At 40.7% G+C, this 19,852-nt stretch overlaps 3 protein-coding genes across 6 annotated transcripts; 1 reads left to right on the top strand and 2 right to left on the bottom strand.

Annotated features, from left to right (window-relative positions):
* Window positions 1-38: 38 nt before the first annotated feature.
* mmab (metabolism of cobalamin associated B) lies at window positions 39-2,196 on the top strand. 2 transcript variants are annotated; one of them, XM_084945688.1, is made up of 9 exons: window positions 41-241; window positions 841-899; window positions 991-1,084; window positions 1,174-1,231; window positions 1,329-1,401; window positions 1,485-1,582; window positions 1,655-1,719; window positions 1,799-1,858; window positions 1,953-2,196. In XM_084945688.1, the coding sequence occupies exons 1-9, from the start codon at window positions 129-131 to the stop codon at window positions 2,035-2,037; spliced, it is 705 nt and encodes a 234-aa protein (XP_084801814.1). In that variant the 5' UTR covers window positions 41-128; the 3' UTR covers window positions 2,038-2,196. The 2 variants fall into 2 exon arrangements, with proteins under 2 accessions (XP_084801813.1, XP_084801814.1); XM_084945687.1 differs by having other exon boundaries at window positions 39-241; window positions 1,485-1,719.
* aldh3b4 (aldehyde dehydrogenase 3 family, member B4) lies at window positions 2,190-6,017 on the bottom strand. 3 transcript variants are annotated; one of them, XM_084945685.1, is made up of 11 exons: window positions 5,947-6,017; window positions 5,650-5,780; window positions 5,003-5,198; window positions 4,775-4,885; window positions 4,400-4,520; window positions 4,229-4,314; window positions 3,651-3,732; window positions 3,166-3,555; window positions 2,905-3,071; window positions 2,708-2,807; window positions 2,190-2,590 (listed from the first exon to the last, which is right to left on the bottom strand). In XM_084945685.1, the coding sequence occupies exons 2-11, from the start codon at window positions 5,700-5,702 to the stop codon at window positions 2,391-2,393; spliced, it is 1,506 nt and encodes a 501-aa protein (XP_084801811.1). In that variant the 5' UTR covers window positions 5,703-5,780; window positions 5,947-6,017; the 3' UTR covers window positions 2,190-2,390. The 3 variants fall into 3 exon arrangements, with proteins under 3 accessions (XP_084801811.1, XP_084801810.1, XP_084801809.1); XM_084945684.1 differs by having other exon boundaries at window positions 5,650-6,006; XM_084945683.1 differs by lacking the exons at window positions 5,650-5,780; window positions 5,947-6,017 and adding an exon at window positions 5,290-5,569.
* Window positions 6,018-6,272: 255 nt separating this feature from the next.
* ube3b (ubiquitin protein ligase E3B) lies at window positions 6,273-19,827 on the bottom strand. The gene is made up of 27 exons (XM_084945682.1): window positions 19,271-19,827; window positions 18,949-19,117; window positions 18,666-18,783; window positions 18,398-18,457; window positions 18,202-18,306; window positions 18,007-18,103; window positions 17,835-17,920; window positions 17,639-17,721; window positions 17,232-17,337; window positions 17,017-17,137; window positions 16,726-16,903; window positions 15,187-15,353; window positions 14,907-15,074; window positions 14,647-14,818; window positions 14,437-14,555; window positions 11,493-11,607; window positions 11,280-11,379; window positions 11,084-11,203; window positions 10,821-10,997; window positions 10,602-10,712; window positions 10,357-10,494; window positions 10,184-10,249; window positions 10,040-10,098; window positions 9,720-9,902; window positions 9,486-9,597; window positions 9,300-9,392; window positions 6,273-8,542 (listed from the first exon to the last, which is right to left on the bottom strand). Exons 2-27 carry the CDS (start codon window positions 19,107-19,109, stop codon window positions 8,351-8,353), a joined length of 3,207 nt encoding a protein of 1,068 aa, XP_084801808.1. The 5' UTR covers window positions 19,110-19,117; window positions 19,271-19,827; the 3' UTR covers window positions 6,273-8,350.
* Window positions 19,828-19,852: the final 25 nt, after the last annotated feature.

Here is a 19,852-nt window from a genome sequence, read left to right as displayed (position 1 = left end):
CCACCGGGTGAGTTGGCCAATCATGCGATGAAATGGAAACGCCTATGAACTACGGACACCACGGATGGACAAAAAAGACAATTCTGTCGTTTACCCTTGCTGCTGTTGCTACTGTGTTGTAGCTAAAAATGACATCGTTTGTTTTCAGACATTCTCTCCTTCGCGGCGTTTCAGGGACATGCAGGTTCATTAGCGAGTATCGGGCAAAGAGACCGTTGTTTACCCTGTTTTCAGTCAGAAGGTAGCTATACTGTACAGTCCTGTGTCAGCGTTGGTGTGCACAGTGTTGTGCTTCTGTTCGTGTTGTTCATGTAACTGTCTGTGTAACTAGCAAAACTGCTGGTTGGCATCTGCCATACAGATTGTTCCTAAAAATACAACAGAATTAAACTCAATGGCCACACTGTTAGGTACTGTGTTGTTGTTGACCATGACATCCCTTTATGACCAAAGTGTACCGATCCTCTTCCAGCAGGATAAGTTGATGTGCCATACCACTCAAACTAGTTTGTTGAACATAATGAGTTCACTGTACTTAAATGCCCTCCGCAGTCACCAGATTTCAATCCAGTAGAGCACCTTTAAGATGTGGTTGAACAGAAGATTTACATCATGAATGTGCAGCTGACAAATCTGCATCATTGTGTGATGTCAATATAGATCAAAATCTCTGAGGAATGTTCCCAGCACCTTGTTGTATCTATGCCACATAGAATTATGGTTCTGAAGACAGGAGAGGGGACCAACCCGATTAAAGCAAGATGTACCTAATATAGTGTTTGGTGAATATATAAAAATGTTTAAACGCCTTTCCTTTAATATCCTTCTTTTTCAAAACAGTTATGCCACTGGTGAAGACAACAGGGTGCCCAAAATATACACCAAAACAGGAGACAAAGGTTATTTATCATTGTAACTCAGACAACACTACCTCACTGTACTTTTGGAATAAGCAATATTTTAAAAAACGTTTTCTTGATTCCTTCTTAGGTTTCTCAAGCACATTTACAGGAGAAAGAAGGCCAAAAGAAGATCACATTTTTGAAGCCTTGGGGAATACAGACGAGCTGTCATCAGCTATAGGGTAACATTTCTACAATTCAAATATGGCATGTCATTTTAGCATTTTTTTATGATATGCCTTGTCTAAAGTTACATTCTTAACTTTTACAGGCTGGCAAGAGAGTTTTGCCTCGATAAACGTCATACATTCACTCATCAATTGGACAAGGTTTGATTTTGTCATACTGCATTTCTTAACTTCTTTCAGTTCTTACACCATAAATTCAGAGATAAGGTTTGTCATCATTTGGCTTTTGTCACCACAGATCCAGTGTGTTTTACAAGATGTGGGCTCCAACATTGCTACCCCTCGATCATCTGCAAGAGAAAGCCATATAAGTATGATAGCTTTGGCTAATCAAGTCAGTCTGTTTTTATTTATTGTGTCACATGTGAGCACACTTTATTCTGTTTTTTGCAAGAGAGAACAAAATTTATTGCACAGCCAATTGTGGACTTGGAGACCTGGATTGATGAGTTTACAGAAGAACTCCCTCCTTTAACCAGCTTCATTTTACCAGTAAGCTGCGCACGTTTTTATAAATGTTTGCGTGTCCCTGTTGAACTAATATATACTCCTGTTTTTTCACAGTCTGGTGGGAAGAGCAGCGCAGCTTTGCACTTAGCTCGGACAGTCTGTCGGCGAGCAGAGCGCAGGTTAGTTTTAGCATGATCTATGTAAGGTCGTCCTGAATGACGAAGTAATCTGCAGTTGGTTCTGTTCCCCTCCCCATAGCGTTGCTCCAATTGTGCGATCAGGCGAGGCAGATCCAGATGTTGCCAAGTTCTTGAACAGGTCAGTGTTGTACCTTTAAAAAAATAAATAAATAAATATGAAACCCGTTTCTTCTACTACACAGCTGACAAATATCCTTTCCTCTCCCACTCAGGTTAAGTGACTACTTGTTCACAGTCGCCAGATATGCATCTATGAAAGAGGGCAATGAAGAGAAAATCTACGAGAGGCCAGAATGACCAGTCTCATATGAAGATTAAAATAAAAGCATTACCTTTTGAGATGCATATACTTTATTCAAACTATAAATACAATACATAGATTTTTTTTATTTTAATGCATTTTTCCCCACATTTAATGTAAAATCACAGGTCACAATAAACAGTGTACATCCAAAATATTTGTGTCCTATACATTTTCTATAAGTTTCAAACATACATTTAGACAAGTTAATATACAGTTAATAATTTTCTCCATAGAAATCCATTCTTGTTGATTCTATAATAATGCGCTTCTGTCTTCCATGGCCTGCTCATAACAAAAGTGGCAGTTTGTTTAATTCCAGCATGGCTGTCATTACCCTCCCACACAGTCACATAATCTGGCACCAGCCCTGGCTTTTCTGGGAAAGGCTGCTGGCCCATGTCATTAGAGACAGATTGCGGTCCTCGAAGGGTGGATAGCGCAGATAGGTCACACATTCAAACCGTGCGCTTCGTAGCAGACAGGATTTCTTGTGAGAAAAGGTATCAAAGCTGTAGTGGCCATGGAAAGAACCCATTCCACTGGCACCTTCAAAGAAAAAAAAAAAAAAAAAAAAGGGGGGGGGGGGGGGGGGTGTCAGTTGGTCAGACTGGCAGATCACTTACAGACTGTCCCACCATCCATACTACTACAGCTTAGACTTACCTACTCCACCAAAAGGTAGAGCCACCATCACACTCTGCAGGATGCAATCATTAGAGCAAAAGCTTCCACTGCAGGTCTCACTCATGAGTCTCGAAATTACCTGCAGTGTCAGAAAAGCCACCACATGATCAGAATAAATCCCACAATGAATTCTGGCTTCAGTCCCCCCCCCCTTTCGATTTGCCTTGTAGACCTACCTTGCCATTGGTGGAATATGCATACACACAGAGGGGCTTTTCTTGCTTATTGATAAAGCTAATAGCCTCATCCACATTGTTTACAGTCAAAATAGGAAGAACTGGACCAAAGATCTCCTTTTGCATGACGGGGTCTGATTCAGCCACATCTGTCAAAACTGTTGGGGCTTCAGATTTAAAAAATATAATAAAATAAAATTACAGCCATGTTAAAGCAATCTATTAAGTGCAATATGTGTCAAGGAATTCAGCTTTTCATACCAATATATTTCTCTGCTTCTATCACATGCCCACCCACAGCCACCTTGCCAGATCTCCATAATATCTCTCTAGTACGGTTAAAGATCTCTAGATTGACTATCCGGCCAAAGCTACGTGACTCTTGGGGATTAGAGCCATAAAACTCCATCAGGCAGCACTTGAGGGCCTGCACCAGCCGAGCTTTGACATCTGTGTGGCATAAAATGTAGTCAGGAGCCACCAAACTCTGTCCAGCATTATGAAAACGTGCCCAAGCAATGCGCTGCACAGTGTTGGAAATGTCACAGTGCTGGTCCACGTAACATGGGTTCTTCCCTCCCAGAATCAAGGTGACGGGTGTGAGTATGCGGGCGGCAGCCAGAGCAATTTTGCTTCCATCCTCTTTGTTTCCTGCAGAATGACAGCCAAGCTTAAACAGTGAACAATTCAAAGAACACTTTTCTTTTTTTTTTTTTTTAAATTAAAGGATGACTAATAAAAATTACCTGTAAAGAAAACATGATCAAATTTGAGCTCAATCACTTCAGGCAAGTCACTCATGCCTGCAAGAATCGCATGGAAGCATTCCTTGAGGAAAACAAGAGTTTTGTATGAGAATTCCTTTTGTTCCCCCTCTTCAAACAAGCATCTCTTATAATTCAACTAAACTAAAAGCACACAAAAAAGCAATCACTGGTAAGTCAGATATTCAGTCATGGATGACAAAGTGCTCAATTCTGAAATGCCAGATTTAAGTATCTCAAAGTGTAATCTCACCAAATGAAAGCTCATTTGATTACAGGCCAATAAAAGGGTACCTGCTCAAACAGATTCTTACAAAGGAGTCAAATTATTCTGGAAGCTAAAACTATGAAGTGTTTCACTCTTACTGTAGCAACCAAAGTCAGTTATTCTTATGTTAAAGCGAGTGAAGTAAAAATTCATAGTGTGCAGTCTAATCAGCTTCAGAGCAAAAAAAAAAAAAAAAAAAAAAAAAAAGAGAAAGTATTGCCTTTGATATTTTAAGAAAAATACTGTAAGTTCTTGCAGGGAAAAATCAGTCCCTTTATGCTAGCTTACTCACATTATCCAAGTAGATGGCAATTAGACGATGGAGAAGCTCTGTTGTGTGCACAGTAGACTCGGAGGGGCTGATGATTGCACAGTTTCCTACACAAATGGAAAATAAAACATCAGTTGCTGTCAGTTAGCCTGAGTGCAGGAGAACTAAATGATGAAGTAATACTGGCTGCACCTGCTGCAATGGCCCCGACCAGTGGCACAAGGCACATTTGTACAGGACTACACCAGGTCCCAATGATAAGCACCACTCCCAGCGGTTCACTGATCACCAGACAGTCGTCCAGCGTGGTGGACTACACAGACCGAACAAATAACATTACAAGTGAAACAGCACAAGTAAAAAGCTGGTAAGGTTCATCATGACACAAACAGAAAAACCACATGAGCTCATTTTATTCCTTTAATAAGGGGCAATGCAACTTGTGTTTTAATCTGCTTTGCAGGGCTCAGCACAATACATTTCTTTGTAGCAGTATATGGAATGTTCTCTCGAAAAAGGTCATGATTAATCCCAGTAACATGATCGAAATGATTTAAACAGTCTTACCAGGTTCCTTTCCACTTTCTGTGGCTGCATCCACTTCTTTAAATTGTTAATAGCATATAGAGCCTCATTCTTGACCAGGATCAGTTCAGACACAACCGTTTCAAACCGAGGCTGGTTAAAAACAGAGTAGACGAATATGAAGTCAAAGAAAAAAGAAACAACATTTGATTCTACCATCAGTTCTCACTATTAAAAACAACCCTGCAGGGAGACCGCTTCAGCCCTGACCTTATGGAGGTCCCTTCCAAGTGCATCCACAAAGTCACACTCGTGTTCCTCCAGCATCTGCACCACAGCCTCCAGCTGAGCCAGTCTGAAGTTCTCCTTCAGGGTACGTCCAGCTTGAAAGGCGACTCTAGCCCTCCTCAGGAGATCCACGCTTTCCAGCGGATACGTCTTCAGACAGGGGTCCCCGAGCCTGGTCCTGTAACAGTACGCTAGTTTTAACATCACAAGGCGAATGCGCACAATAAGTCCACACACACACACACACACACACACGTTTATCACTGCACCTTCTGCATGTTAGCCGTCCATGTCTCTGACAAGCAGAGCACGCCTTTACTTTTCCACTCATGTCTGTCTGTGTCAGTCAATAAATCTCTACCGCTGGCCTTTCCGAATGAACCAGTGTGAAGTTAAGCTTGTGCACCCGCTCAGCAAGAGCCTCCCACCGGCATATACTGAAAATCCGAATAACTGCAGTGCACAGTCAGGTGATGCACATAAAACTAACAAAGCTGGACGCTTAAGCTGAGCCACCCAGAACAGCTGTATCTAATCTAAGGTCATTTGCAATAATAAGTCTCAATTTCTCGCAAGTAGGCCAAAACAAAGGTCTTTTCACTTATTTTTATTTGTTTTTTTTTTTTTACCTGCGCAGCGCCTTAAACCATCGTGCTGGAGTCGGACTCGGCGGACGACTCATGGTTATTGAGAAGCTTCAATCTCAGGCAGCAGCCGCAGTAAAAACGACCAGCAGCTTTCCCAGCAGCACAGTCCACCTCTCATGAAGGGTCACACGGTGCAATCAGAGAGAGAGAGCGCAATGGAGAGTTTGTTTCAGACGCGCGTATTTACACGATAATCCCCCACCCACAGTATTCAAGGGAACCAGAAAATGTACCAATCCCACAGCCTGATGTTAATGTCTCATGCATTCTGTGAATTACCAGCCTTTTACAGAGGCCTGTGTTGCGTGGCTCCACTCTGTTTGCTTTTTCTTTACTTTTTCTAAACAGGATCTCGCTCTACAGGTGTTTGTAATCAACTAATTAACGAATGAAAAAAAACCCACAAATTGTGATCAAATGATTTATATAACACTCGTGTACACGATTTAACATTACAGGAGGAGGTATCTTACAAATGGACAAATCTTACATGGGATATTTTTTTAAATCAATAATGCGCCTTACTATAGTGCAGCGAGATTCATAGACATTCACTTTTAAAAAGAGAAAGGGGGAACAAAAAAAACTTACAAAGAGCGGTTGAGAACATTTCCGGGATAATTTCTTTTTATTTATTTATTTGTTGTACTAAAAGAGTCAGCATCAGCAATCACTGGTACACTCAAAGTCTTCTCTTGACATCATTTAAACAGATGAGCCACCTCATCGGGAGACAGACAAGCATGTGAGGTATCTTTCACCACTCTTGCACACTACCACACACGCACACACACACTCGTGAGCAGTTGCAGTAGTGTGTCATATAAATCCATTTGCAGTGCTTTCAGTTCTTGCTCAAATACATTAAGGATCCCCTTAACTGATTTGTCAGGTTTGATTTTAACATCATTTAACATCATTATTAGATTATTAGATAAATTTATTACAACCAGTCTTATGTGTATATATGTAATGGTTGCATTTTCATTATAAATCACTTATTTTTTTCACAAGTTAGTGGCCATCATATAACTTCTTAGAAACATGGTTACATATTAACAAAAATCTCAATTTTCATTCATGACAAAACTATTTTTTGCATAATAAAGAACTTTGTTAAGATTAGACTTTTTTCCTTCTTCTTCTTCTTCTTCTTCTTCTTCTTCTTCTTCTTCTTCTTCTATCGCTTTTAATGATGCAGTCCTTTTTTTTCTCCAAATAACCAAAAGTCTGTGCCTGGACTTTCTGCTGTAAATGAACCCTGTGTAAGGTAAAAAATTTTAAGCTTATAAAGTCACATTCACTCTCATGTCCCTTTCCCCCTCCCTCCCAACTGCCGCAAACAGCAAAATTGTGTGCAACGTTTCCAAGGGAACATCATCAAGTCAAGCGGTCGCATTTGGTTGACGAACCAGTCCATGACATCATTCTTTTCCGCATGGCTTCAAAAGTCCACAGAGATCAGAGAGCATTGTAGTGAAGCCCTCCACGGTTGTTGTGGTATTACAGTGGTTCCGCTCTGTGTTGCTCCTATAAGCAGAGAATATATCCAGGACCATAGCCCCCACATTTCTATGGCTTGTTTCCAAATCGTGGTTATTGGTTACGGTTGAAACACAGTCAAGCGTGTGAGCAACAGGTGACAACGATTCGTGAGGCACTCGGCATTAATCCAAGGTGTAGTGAGATTTTTTTTTTTCCCCTAGCATTAGATACACAGAGTAAGAAGACTGGTTTGCTTTGCTCTTCTTCGTGTTTTTAAGGTGGAAGTTGTGCAACATGGAACAGCTGCAAACACAAATACTGACAAAACATTTCCAGTTCTTTTGGTCAAAAGTAACTGATGCTACAGAAACGACATCTTTCTTTCTTTTCTTTTTCTTTTATCGAAGAGTAAGATCAAATCTTTTAGGGGATTATTTGCTGCGTCACTGGAACTGAGGCAGATTGTTGGTTTTTAAGATCTACTGGGAACATGAAAACCAGAAGGCCAACGTCTCTCTCAGGTGGACCCAGTGTCTTTTAGTGGGGAGAAAAGGGACAGAGCTCAAAAACGATTTTCCTTAAAAACGGGACATAACGTAACGGACAGGATCGGCGTTATGAGCCACCACTCCTTCAAGGAGACTGAACACAAAACATTGATTTGTCTTCCACTTATACGAGAAGCATCATGTTCAGGAAAGACACATTAAGACTCATTCAATATAAGCTGTAGGGTGCCGGGATAATGGAATCCAAGCTTACAAGTAACAATGCATCGCTTAGTTTTACACAAGTGAGTCGACAATGTGTGTAATGGCTTGCATTGCTTCTGTATTGCTTTCCAGTTCGCTTAAAGTGGGAGTGTTAGACTCATTATTCTGTTAAGCCTGAGAAACATGTATACTCGGTTTCTGGAGGGGTAAAAAGAGAGAGGAAGATGTTAGAAATTGGATTGTTCTGCAGAAACAGCATCCCCCTTTTGATGGGAGACACAGCTTAACTGGAGCTCACTCCCTTAGAGCTCATCCAGATTATAAAAGAGACAAAAAAAGAAGTAAAGGGTCCTTCAAGAGTCCTGTTTTGTTTGAGTGATGCCCCTTTGATGTTAAAGGCTCGAACGCAGGTAAGCTGAGCCTCTTGCTTGGTATCAGACTGTATAATACAGCCCTCCTGTGCAGATTGTCCTGATGCAACAGAGTTAGGAGAGCTCAAAGCCTGTGTTCATACTGATAGCGTAGCGCAGCTTGTCACGTAGGATGCTTTTCTTGCTGTAGTTGGGGAGCTTGAGCAGGTTGAAACATGTAGATGAAGTCGGAAGTCGCCCACCAGGCTCCCTCTTTCGGATGGTGAAGAAGCCCCGGAGGACACTGCCGAGGGTGTCCCCAGTGTCCTACACACATCGGAGAAAATGTCAAATTCATCAGAACACAAGGACACAATCATAACACAGGAATTAACCTAGCAGCACATAATATTGGTATAGACCTTTAGGTTTAACTTAATCAACAGCAGAAGGCTTGACAGCCATCTTTATACACAGTACTTTATTTTCAGGAGTTCCAAACAAACATATCAGGACAAATAAACACAATCATAAATAAAATGTTGATGTTTAACAGCTTATGGAGAACCTTTCAAGGCTGAAACTCGCTAAGATCACCAAACAACGTCTTTCCTCCTTTGTGATGATTTGTCTGGGAAGTTGGTGTTTGTTAGCTTAAATTTTGTCTTCAGCAAATGAAATACAGCGATCCCACTAAGAACATAATCTAATTAATGTAAATGATTCAGGCAACTGTCTGCTTAACCTCGGTTCTCCAGGCTGAATCTGAATAGAAATTTTAGCCCTCTCTAGATTTTAATTGTGCACATCAGAGCTCATCCAGCTCTTTCTTTCTTCTGTCATATAATACCATCCCACTACCTCCACTATTGTTTATATATGATGTTTGCTTAACATAACAAGCCATTTCAGGGATTCAACATTACTTTTTCCTCCCTGTCTTTCTATTACCTTTAACCTTTTATCTAAAATGAAATGTGAATACCTTCTTTAAAGTTTGCACTGCTTTTTGTTATATAACTGTGGTATTATATACTGTGTTAGTGTCTAAAAATATATATATTCCTAACTCTTTTTTTCTTACCTGATCATCTGAAACTTCCACACAACGGATGGAGAAAGGCGGTTTGAGGTAGGCAAAACCTAGAAGAGGTGGCCTTGAGCAGCTGGTAACAAACTGTGAAAACACATAAAAAAAAAGATAATAAATGGTTAAACTATTGTGGCACCAATAAAAAAAAAATATCTGGCTCAACAAATGACACCTTACTTTGAGGAACATAGCCCTCTCCTCAGCACTGAAATCACTGGACAGGATGTCCCACAGCCAGATGATGACACGATGGCTGCTGTGAAAACCTCCATAGTAGACCGTGTGTTTCCTGAGAATGATGAACATATTTAACTGTTTGTACAAACAGAAAGCATGTACTACAAGCAAAAGACATCCTCCGTATTCGAAGTATGACAAAAAAAAAAGACAAAAAGGTAAAATGGTACATACTTTAGGTCATCTAGATCAATCTCCGCGTTATCTCCTGAAATGAGACGCTGAACCTCAGGGGTGGAAAACATGTGCAACCACTCCGGATTAATGATGCTGCGGAAGCCTCGGATGAAAGCAGCTGTCTGCTCCTTAATTTGTGTGTGCATGCGGAAGTGGGCCATGAGGTGGATGTAGCTGATTCTGCAGGACATGACAAAGATAACATCATCAGGATAACTGGCGAATTCTACAGAATACAAAAAGTCAACAAAACAACATTTCAGACATGAAGTTCTTCCATATCCTTTTATTGTTTTACCAAATTTAAATGCACATACTTGTTTTCATTGGTAACAGGCATGGTTTTTCCCCCAGGTATCAACTCATGACAGACAAGCTACAATGAAACATACAGTTAACTCTTAACTAATGTATTTTGTATATTTATAAATTAAAATGTATAAACATATCCCATCACTTACCTGCCCCATAACATCCTCATCATAGGATAATGTCAGCCCCAGATCCCCTACATCTCCATCATAGCGCTGAAAACAAATCAGAAGTGAAATATGCCCTGGATATCAGACACTGAAATACAACAACGTGAGCTGAAAATTGCAAAAAAGACAAAGTCAAAAGTGTGTGTAGTTACCTTAATGGAAGTGAGGTTCTTGTAAAACTCTGAATCCAGTGAGGGAAGCTCATCAATGGAGCTGTAGAAAGTGCTGTGGTGGTGACCCAAGACTTGGCTAAGGAAGAACGAGGCAAAAGGGACGTCCACAACAATGCCCTGAATAGGCAGAAGTGACAGTGAAACACTGAAGCTCAACCAAACATTTTGTTTGAAATGTATTCAGAGATCTTATAGACATGGTATATTTTAGACATGACACGTACCTCATATACAGCTTTCCCGAGCATCTTCCCCACAAACTCAAACAGCTGCAAATGGTTCTCATGGATGTAAGAGGTGGGCGAAGGATACAGCCTCTCATTTCCACTTGTGGTCTACAACAAACAATCATCACAACATATTCAGGAAAAAAAGAAAACTCACTGAAATTTCGCTACTTAAGTGTTCATGTTTGAAGAATGTCAACCATTTGTTTGAGTTACCTTAAAGAGGTTGAGAGCAGGATTAAAGACTTTCTTAATGATCTCCTCTAAAAACTCCTTGAAGACACCATCCTGGTCGATTCCAGCCTCATCCACACCCAGGTCGTTCACAAACTTCACCCGAATTACGCCTTTTATGGAATTCACTGGTAACCGGCGCAGTTGGTCATATCCATCCTTAAGACAGGGAAATCCTGGTTTTATTAAGGAACAATATATTTGCTTTCGTCCAAGTAAATCTATTTGACTGGCTGAAGCCATACCTCTAACATCCGCGAGCGCCGAATGGTAATATGGGTGACATGCGGCGAAGCAGAGCTCGTTTCCACCAGTCCTAAGCTTTCTTTCTCCTTCGTAACAATGTTCCTGAACAGCAGCACCCTCTAAATTGAGAGAAAAAATAATTACACAACTGACCCCCCTCTCACTGCTATAAATGAAAGAATTCCATTTACTCACATTTTTATGTGGGATAACGTGTGGGATGTACTGGAGTAAAAGCTGCGCTCTCTTCTTGCCTTTCTCCAACTCTTGGAACAACAGGCTAGGCTTTAGATCCCTGAATGCAACAGCAGCAACATGTAAAGATGTGCTTATAAAAAAATTTATACATATATATCACGTAAACATGTCATTCTGAAACACAAGGCTAGTCATGCTGTTTGTATTTACTTGCGCAGCCAGTGGTCGTCAGGGGTGAACCTTCGCCTGCAGTCTCGCTCATAAAGCACCATCAGCCAGCCATGAACACTGTGGAACAACTCCAGTTTCTCTCCCTTTGCATTTTCTATTAGGCAAGGCAAGGCAAGGCAAGTTTATTTGTATAGCACAATTCAACAACAAGGTGATTCAAAGTGCTTTACAGAGACATTAGAAACAAAAACAAATAAAAAGCATGATTTAAAATTGATTAAAACAAGCAGACAAACAAACTAACTAATTAACAAACAAACAAACAAAACAGTATATAAAATCAAAATAGATAAAATCAGAACAATAGATAAAATCAGTAGTTAAAATGTACGTTTTGAAATTTAAGCTTAAAAGTGTGGATTTGGTGCTTTATTCAAATGCAGCTGAGAACAAGTGAGTCTTCAACCTGGATTTAAATAAACTGAGTGTTTCAGCTGATCTGAGGCTTTCTGGGAGTTTGTTCCAGATATATGGAGCATAAAAGCTGAATGCAGCTTCTCCGTGTCTGGTTCTGACTCTGGGAACTGATAAAAGACCGGATCCAGATGACCTGAGGGACCTGGAAGGTTCATACTGGGTCAGGAGGTCACTGATGTATTTTGGTCCTAAACCATTCAGAGCTTTATAGACCAGCATCAGAACTTTAAAGTCTATCCTCTGACGGACAGGCAGCCAGTGTAAAGACCTCAGAGCTGGACTGATGTGGTCCACTTTTTTGGTCTTAGTGAGGACTCGAGCAGCAGAGTTCTGAATGAGCTGTAGTTGTCTGACTGATTTTTTAGGTAGACCTGTAAAGATGCTGTTACAGTAATCCAGCCTGCTAAAGATGAATGCATGGACTAGTTTTTCCAGGTCCTGTTGAGACATCAGATCTTTTATCCTTGATATATTCTTGAGGTGATAGTAAGCTGATTTTGTTATTGTCTTAATGTGTTTTTCTAAGTTTAGGTCTGCATCCATCACTACACCCAAATTTCTCGCCTGGTTTGTGGTTTTTAGGTGTATAGATTGAAGTTCTCTGGTGACCTGTAATCGTTTTTCTTTGGCGCCAAAGACTATTACTTCAGTTTTGTTTTTGTTTAGCTGGAGAAAATTGTGGCACAACCAGTCATTAATTTCCTCAATGCATTTACCAAGAGCCTGTACAGGGCCTCAGTCTCCTGGTGACATTGTGATATATATTTGTGTGTCATCTGCATAGCTGTGATAGTTTATTTTGTTGTTCTTTATAATCTGTGCCAGTGGGAGCATGTAAATGTTAAACAGAAGGGGTCCCAAGATGGAACCTTGGGGAACTCCACATGTGATACTTGTCTGCTCAGATGTGAAGTTACCTATTGATACAAAGTATTTCCTGTTTTCTAAGTATGTTTTGAACCAGTTTAGTACAGTTCCTGAAAGACCTGCCCAGTTCTCCAGTCGTTTGAGTAATATGTTGTGGTCAACTGTATCAAATGCTGCACTGAGATCCAGTAAAACTAAGACTGACATTTTTCCACTGTCTGTGTTCAGACATATGTCATTGAACACTTTGGTCAGAGCAGTTTCAGTGCTGTGGTTCTGTCTAAAACCTGACTGGAAGGCATCATAGCAGTTATTCTGTTTTAAAAAGTAATTGAGCTGTTGAGAAACTGCTTTTTCAATGATCTTACTTAAAAATGGGAGATTTGAGATCAGCCTGTAGTTGTTCATTTGTGTCTTGTCAAGATTGTCCTTTTTCAGTATAGGTTTTATTACAGCAGTTTTTAGTGGTTCCGGAAACACACCTGACATTAAAGAAAAGTTGACGATCTGTAACAGGTCTGACTCTAAAGTCTTTGAGACCTTTTTGAAGAAACTTGTTGGCAGGACATCTAAACAGCAAGAGGAGGAGTTCAGTTGACCTAAGATGTCCTCCAGGTCTTTGCTGTTAACAGGTGAAACTGTTTCATGGTGTTTAAACAGTTTTTCGGTGGACACAGTACATATTCTGGATCAGCTGTTGATGTACCAATTGCTTGTCTAATCTTTTGGATTTTTTCTGTGAAGAATTTGGCAAAGTCATTGCAGGCCATGGTTGAATGAAGTTCAGCTGCCACTGGCACAGGAGGGTTTGTTAGCCTGTCAACTGTAGAAAATAAGACCCGAGCATTATGGCTGTTTTTGGTGATGATGTCAGAGAAGTAGGACCTCCTTGCACTCCTCAGTTGTATATTATAATTGTGAAGTTTCTCTTTATAGATGTCATAATGAACCTGGAGGTTTGTTTTTCTCCATCTGCGCTCAGCTTTCCTACACTCTCTTTTTTCATTTTTCACTAGTGTGGAGTTTCTCCATGGAGACTTCTTCCTTCCAGAGATAACCTTCACCTTAATGGGAGCAATAGTGTCCATTACATTTAACATTTTAGCATTGAAGCTATTGACGAGCTCATTGACTGAACCTCTGGACAGGTCAGGTGTTAATGGGAAGACCTGGTTCAAGATCTCACTACTGTGTTCAGTTATACACCGTTTTGTGATCACTGCTGTTGATATATTTGTGTGGGCTGAGATTTTACTTTCAAAGAAAACACAGTAATGATCAGACAGGCCCACATCAGACACAGTAATGTTTGAAATGCTCAGGCCCTTGGAGATCAGTAGGTCAAGAGTGTGTCCTCTATTATGTGTGGCCTCTGTTACATGCTGAGTCAGCCCAAAGTTGCCCAGAGTGTTACTCAGGTCTTTAGTCCCTTTGTCCTGAGGGTTGTCCACATGGATGTTAAAATCCCCAACAATAATTACACAGTCGAAATCAACACAGATCACAGAGAGCAGTTCACTGAGGTCATTAAAAAAGTCTGTGCAGTATTTGGGAGGCCTGTAAACACAAAATACACAACAGACGTTTCAATAAGAAAGCATGACCTGCGTAACAGGTGCCATTGTGACACCGCACTCACCTAAGATGCCATCCCATATCATCTTGTACACAAATGTGTTCAGAAAAGAGGAGATAGTAACGAGTTCCTCGATCTTGAAGGACGTTTGTTCTTCATATACTTCAATGTCATCCAGAATTCTGTAACACATTGAAGGTGTGTCATAAAATGCTGCAACCACCTTTTAGAAAGCATGGCTAATGAAAATAAATAAATAATCTGTGAAATTACGTGATAAGGTGCCGCGAGCAGTCACAGAAGAGCATGAGCATAGCAAGGAGCTGTTTTGACTCTTCTGTGTCATTGTTCAGACACTCCATGAAGAGTTTGAGGCCTCCCTGAGGACCCAGCTCACAGATGAAAGCCCAAAGTTTGGGCAAAAGGTCATCAAGATGTGTAAGACCTTTAAAAAAACCCAGAATGAGCAGAGACTGAGTATTGTATCCTTCGTACTTTCAAGTTTAGATAAAATACCAGCTCTTTGGACTGACCAGTGAGTATCTGGAGGCGTATTTGCGTCAGTGTAGACAGTGCGGTCTGGTAGAGCACACAGATGCTGCACACTTTCTGAACTTCAGCTGAGTCGACCCGCTTCCCCCCGACTGGTTTCAGGATGTTACGCACAGAGGCTGACTTCTGAAATGCTCGTTTAAAAAGGTCTTTAAAAAAAAACAGAGACACAGGAGTTCAAAAAGTATTCAAAACCTTTATTAAAAAACAAACAAACATTGTGCTTATTTAAAAATATCACAACAGAACTTAGGAACTTACTTTTAACTGGTAGGTTATTTTGTGAAGTGCTAGGTTGTGGTGGTGGGGGAGTGGGCTCCTGACTCTCCAGCTTTTTAGAAAGGACGTCACTGAAAAGAGTTCTAATAACAGGTACGCCCCACAGGTGCTGAAGCTGTTTTGTTACCAAGGGCATTGACTCATTAAGACTGCAGAGAACAGAAGACAAATAAGGCAGGTGGGAGAAAATAGTTAAGTACACTATTTCTTTCATCATTTTTTTTTTAGCAAAAGAAAAGTGAAAGTATGCAAGAATACAAACATGTAGACATATTTTCTTCTTCTTTTGGTTGCTCGCTTCAAGGGTCGACAAAGCAGATCATCTACCTCCATCTCACCCTATCTCGAGTATCCTCCTCTGTCACACCAACCCTCAGCTCGTCCTCCTTCATGACATCCATGAATCTTCTTTGCGATGTTCCTCTTTTCCTCCTGCCTGGCAGCTCCATCTTTACCGTCCTTTGTCCTGTATATCTATATCCCTCTTCTGCACGCTTCCAAACCACCTCAGCCATGCCTTTCTCCAAACTGCTCTACCTGACTTGTCCCTCTAATCTTCTCTATCCTGGTCACTCCCAATTAAAATTTAATATCTTCAACTCTGTCACCTCCAGCTTCACCTGCTCTCTCGTTGGATGGTTGAACCCACGTATTTAAACTTAGCTTCACTATCTCTACTTCTTGTAGCTTCATCTTACCACCTGTCTCCTTGCACTCACTACAGATCACAATGCCATCTTCAAACATCATGCAGACTCTTGCCAGAGATCATCTGTCAGTCCATCCATCACCACCGCAAACCAGAAAAGGCTCAGATTCTGGGATTCCTGTGCCAGAAGTAATCCCACTCCTACTTTGAACCGATCAGTAACTCCTACCACTGCACCACCCTCATATACCTCTCTGCCTATTCTGATGTCTTCGTGCAGTACTACATTTCCTCTCTTGGTACCCTATTATATGATTTCTCCAGATCCACAAAAACAAAGCACAACTCCTTCTGATCTTCTCTATACTTCACCATCAACACTTTCAAAGCAAACATTGCATGTGTATGATAGATTGTTTCATGCTTATTTTCTTCACGGACTATATACATAATGTATTAATCACATAAAGGGAAAGTGCTCTTTCTCAGCATGAAGCCATACTGCTCATGATCATCATGGCTCTTCTTAAACTAGCTTCAACATCTTTTTCCCACATATTCATGCCACGGCTCATCAACTCTATCCCTCTGTTGTTGCTACAACTTTGCACCTTTGTCCTTGAAAATCGGTTCTCCATTGCACTTCACTCAGGTGTCCTTTCACTCTCCAAGATTGTCTTAAACAATCAGGTTAAAAAGTCCAGTGCCCTTTCTAGACATCTCCATACCTCCTTAGGTATGTGAAATGGGCCAGCCATATATGTTAGCTTAATACACTGTCTAAGTTTTGAATTGAAGCTTTGGGGATCACTATTCCAAGTGAATATGAACTTATTCATATGATTTAAACAAACATGAAGAATTTAACTTACCCATAGTCCACAGTTTGCGAGAACCAGCCCAGCACTTGGTGCCAGTGAGTTAGGTTGGACTTCTTCTGGGATACATATCTCTGGCAGTAGGACAGCATGTCAGTCAGGTCCTTCACAAAGTGGTTGGCCTCCTCTTCAAGCACTTTCTCATTAAGGTAGCCTAAGTGAATTAGGTTTCCTATCAAAAATGAGAAGGAGACATTTAAATAGATATTACTTAGTTGTTTATTAATTTGTACACAAGATGCAACTGACTGAATGTTCACAATTCTTTGAACCAAAATACTATACCTAGTAGACACAGTGTGTGGCTGCCCTCAAGACACACACAGATATCCGAACACTGTTCTTCTCTACTGAGAAACAGAATGAATTTCCGCAGCAGGTCATGCGTCTGGATAGATGCCATGCACTGTCAAGGCAAAGAAAATATTAATAAATACTTCCTTACATTTTATTACATTGTCTCACTATGCAATGAAAAACACACATCACAGTGCTTTTACCTCTGGAGTAAGCCCACTGAGGTGGGTTATGATGGCTGGGACTGACATGATGTGGATGAGGAATGATCTCAGCAGATTCTCAGAAAAGTGAGCAGCAATGACAGGCCTGAAAAATACTTGATTTAGTTACAAGCGTAGCCTGAAAACAAAAATATAATTTATAAACAGAACAAACAGACATAACACAACAGCAATTAACATGTCTCCTCTACTCCTCTGTCAGTGCGCCCCAGGGCAGCTGTGGCTACAACATAGCTTGCCATTGCCAGTGTGTGAATGTGTGTGTGAATGGGTGAATGACTGAATGTAGTGTAAAGCGCTTTGGGGTCCTTAGGGACTGAGTAAAGCGCTATACAAATGCAGGCCATTTACCATTTTACTCAATTAAAGCTGAAATATTAGCTTACCTTAATGACAAAGTGAAAATGGCTGTCAGAGTGCCTTTGGACAGAGACGGTTTAGAACGAGCCAAGCCATTGGTCAGCAAGATCTAAAGAAGAAAAGCTGACATACAGTGAGCCTTGCATTTCAGAAGAAAGGCAATGTCACACTATTTCGACGCATATCTTCATAAAAATGAGCAAATGAGTCGTAATACTGAACCTGCAGTATTGAGTAAAATCCCTTTTGATTGAGATGGCCCATAATATTTTCACAAATCCTTGTCAAAGCAGGCCTGAGAGCCTCACCTAAAATATTCAGAGGAAATGATATTTTTCTTCCTTGCAAAAAGCAAGACCATGAAACATTTTCCAAAGCTTGACTTCAGGCTTACCCTTTCCCCTGACTATCCGCCAGGTTGATGTGTCTGTGAAGGTTACTAGCATGGTGAGGTACAGTGTCACCAGTTTGTTGTCCTGAAGTATGTCAGGCTGGAAATCACAAAACATGCAGTTATTTTTATTATTGCACATTTATAGTGATAAAATGAATATTAAAACCTATTTTCGAGCTTTAAATTAAGACTAACCTTTAAATTTTTCAGCAGTTGACAGCAAGTCCAAAGCACATCTTTTATCTGTTTGAGCCAGGGAATAGTGAGGTCTTTGGACAGAGCCAAGGAAACATACCACACCTGAGGGCCAAACAGCCAAAAAGCCATTAAGATGAGAATATGATTGAAAAAGTGTTCAGCATGAAGAGACTTTAAACGCATGCATGTTTACCTTAGGTTCATTTTCAACCTCCATGCTGGCTAGGATAGCACGACAGAGCTTCTCAAACCTCTGAAAAACAAAATAAGAGCCACTTGAATTGCAGAGCAAAGGACATGTGTATAAACTACTACTGCTAAGTTTACAGAACCCTCAAGGGTCTGTCAAAAGTGTCAATAATGGTAAGTGCAGATATGAAACTCAACTTACTTTTACCAGCTATATGACAATGGTTATTATTAACGTATTGATTTAAATACTTGTATAGCTGGTAACTCACCATCTTATCCTCTTGGCAATATATGAATAGTAATTTGCGAGCAATTTTGAAAATTGAAAGTGCATTTCTTTTAGATGTCCCAGTTTCAGAAGCTTGAAAGTAGTCATCAATCTCTTTCCTGTTTAGAGAAGAGGGGAAACACACACACACACACACACACACACACACACGCGCGCGAGCAATGAATATAATATTCACTCATTGCATCTATGGTAAAAGCAGTGAACCAAGCTCTTTAAATCACAGTTTTCTAAGAAATCTGCAACAAGAAACCAGTGATCACCTTATTTGCTTCTGGAGCCTGCAGCGACATATAAATCTTCTGACCAGAGCTTGAATGATAATTGCTGCTCTCTCCTTCTCCTTCTGCCCCTTTCTCTCCTCTCTGGCCTGCCTGGCTTTGTCCAGGAACTCGGACTTGGAGCTTTGAGGTACACTAAACATCGTGCACCCTGGGAAGAAATTATTCAAAATCGCTTGGCCGCTGTACAAAAACTATGCATGTGCAGTTATTGATTGCATTTTGGCAGTGGTACCAGCGAAAACATCCGCTCTTTAAGAAGTCTGTGATAAGACAACATCTATGTTGTTTTCAGTAAACTTACCTGCGACAGTTAAGTTCAGAGGATTTTGTCTGTCCTTTGGGCTCACCTTCCGCTATAGCTCCTCAGTCATTTGGGTGTCCATGAGATCCATGCAGGAGACGAGCAAATTTATTTATTTATTTATTTAAAAAGGAGGCTAACTTGCCATCTCCGGAGCGAAACAGTAAAAATCGAGCAGTGCTGGTTAGCACATAGGGCTAGTTAGCTACTTGCTGGATTAATACTGATCCGGGTGAATTTATTCACATCAATTTCGAGATATTTCTCATCACAGCGGGCTTAGATTTTATCTCATGTCAATGACAGTCTCGCAAACGCCGCGAACACACCGTTTCGAAATGTAAACAATGAGAGGAGATCAGTACATTGACTGCAGCCATTAATCCCCTGTGTCGCATTAAATGAGTCCGGGTAGCGTTTGTCTCCAATTATAACTCGCGATTCGAGAGTCAGTATTAATAAAATGTCTGCTATGTGACAAGCTATCTTGGGTGGTATTGTGACAACAGCGACTTTGTATTTCTGGCGTTGAATAAAGCTACAACCCAGTATGTTGGGTGGGTGGAGGGGGGACTATTATCC

This window comes from Perissodus microlepis, chromosome 12 (assembly GCF_051167445.1).
Source record: "Perissodus microlepis isolate ML-2025 ecotype Zambia chromosome 12, ASM5116744v1, whole genome shotgun sequence".
NCBI lineage: Eukaryota > Metazoa > Chordata > Actinopteri > Cichliformes > Cichlidae > Perissodus > Perissodus microlepis.
The sequence above is the reverse complement of the archived record's forward strand: the minus strand, read 5'-3'. Positions and strand labels throughout refer to the sequence as shown.

What these genes read in the sequence shown, in the direction of transcription:
- aldh3b4 (XM_084945683.1), bottom strand. Translation starts at nt 5,351, where the DNA reads ATGAGTGGAAAAGTAAAGGCGTGCTCTGCTTGTCAGAGACATGGACGG. An exon ending in TTGGAAGGGACCTCCATAAG is followed by an intron (nt 4,886 to 5,002) that starts GTCAGGGCTGAA and finishes GTTTTTAACCAG; the next exon opens with CCTCGGTTTGAAACGGTTGT. An exon ending in AGAAAGTGGAAAGGAACCTG is followed by an intron (nt 4,521 to 4,774) that starts GTAAGACTGTTT and finishes CGGTCTGTGTAG; the next exon opens with TCCACCACGCTGGACGACTG.
- mmab (XM_084945687.1), top strand. Translation starts at nt 129, where the DNA reads ATGACATCGTTTGTTTTCAGACATTCTCTCCTTCGCGGCGTTTCAGGG. An exon ending in TGCAAGAGAAAGCCATATAA is followed by an intron (nt 1,402 to 1,484) that starts GTATGATAGCTT and finishes GTTTTTTGCAAG; the next exon opens with AGAGAACAAAATTTATTGCA. An exon ending in GTTGCCAAGTTCTTGAACAG is followed by an intron (nt 1,859 to 1,952) that starts GTCAGTGTTGTA and finishes TCTCCCACTCAG; the next exon opens with GTTAAGTGACTACTTGTTCA.
- ube3b (XM_084945682.1), bottom strand. Translation starts at nt 19,109, where the DNA reads ATGTTTAGTGTACCTCAAAGCTCCAAGTCCGAGTTCCTGGACAAAGCC. An exon ending in AGGTTGAAAATGAACCTAAG is followed by an intron (nt 18,307 to 18,397) that starts GTAAACATGCAT and finishes TTTGGCCCTCAG; the next exon opens with GTGTGGTATGTTTCCTTGGC. An exon ending in CCACACACTGTGTCTACTAG is followed by an intron (nt 16,904 to 17,016) that starts GTATAGTATTTT and finishes CATTTTTGATAG; the next exon opens with GAAACCTAATTCACTTAGGC.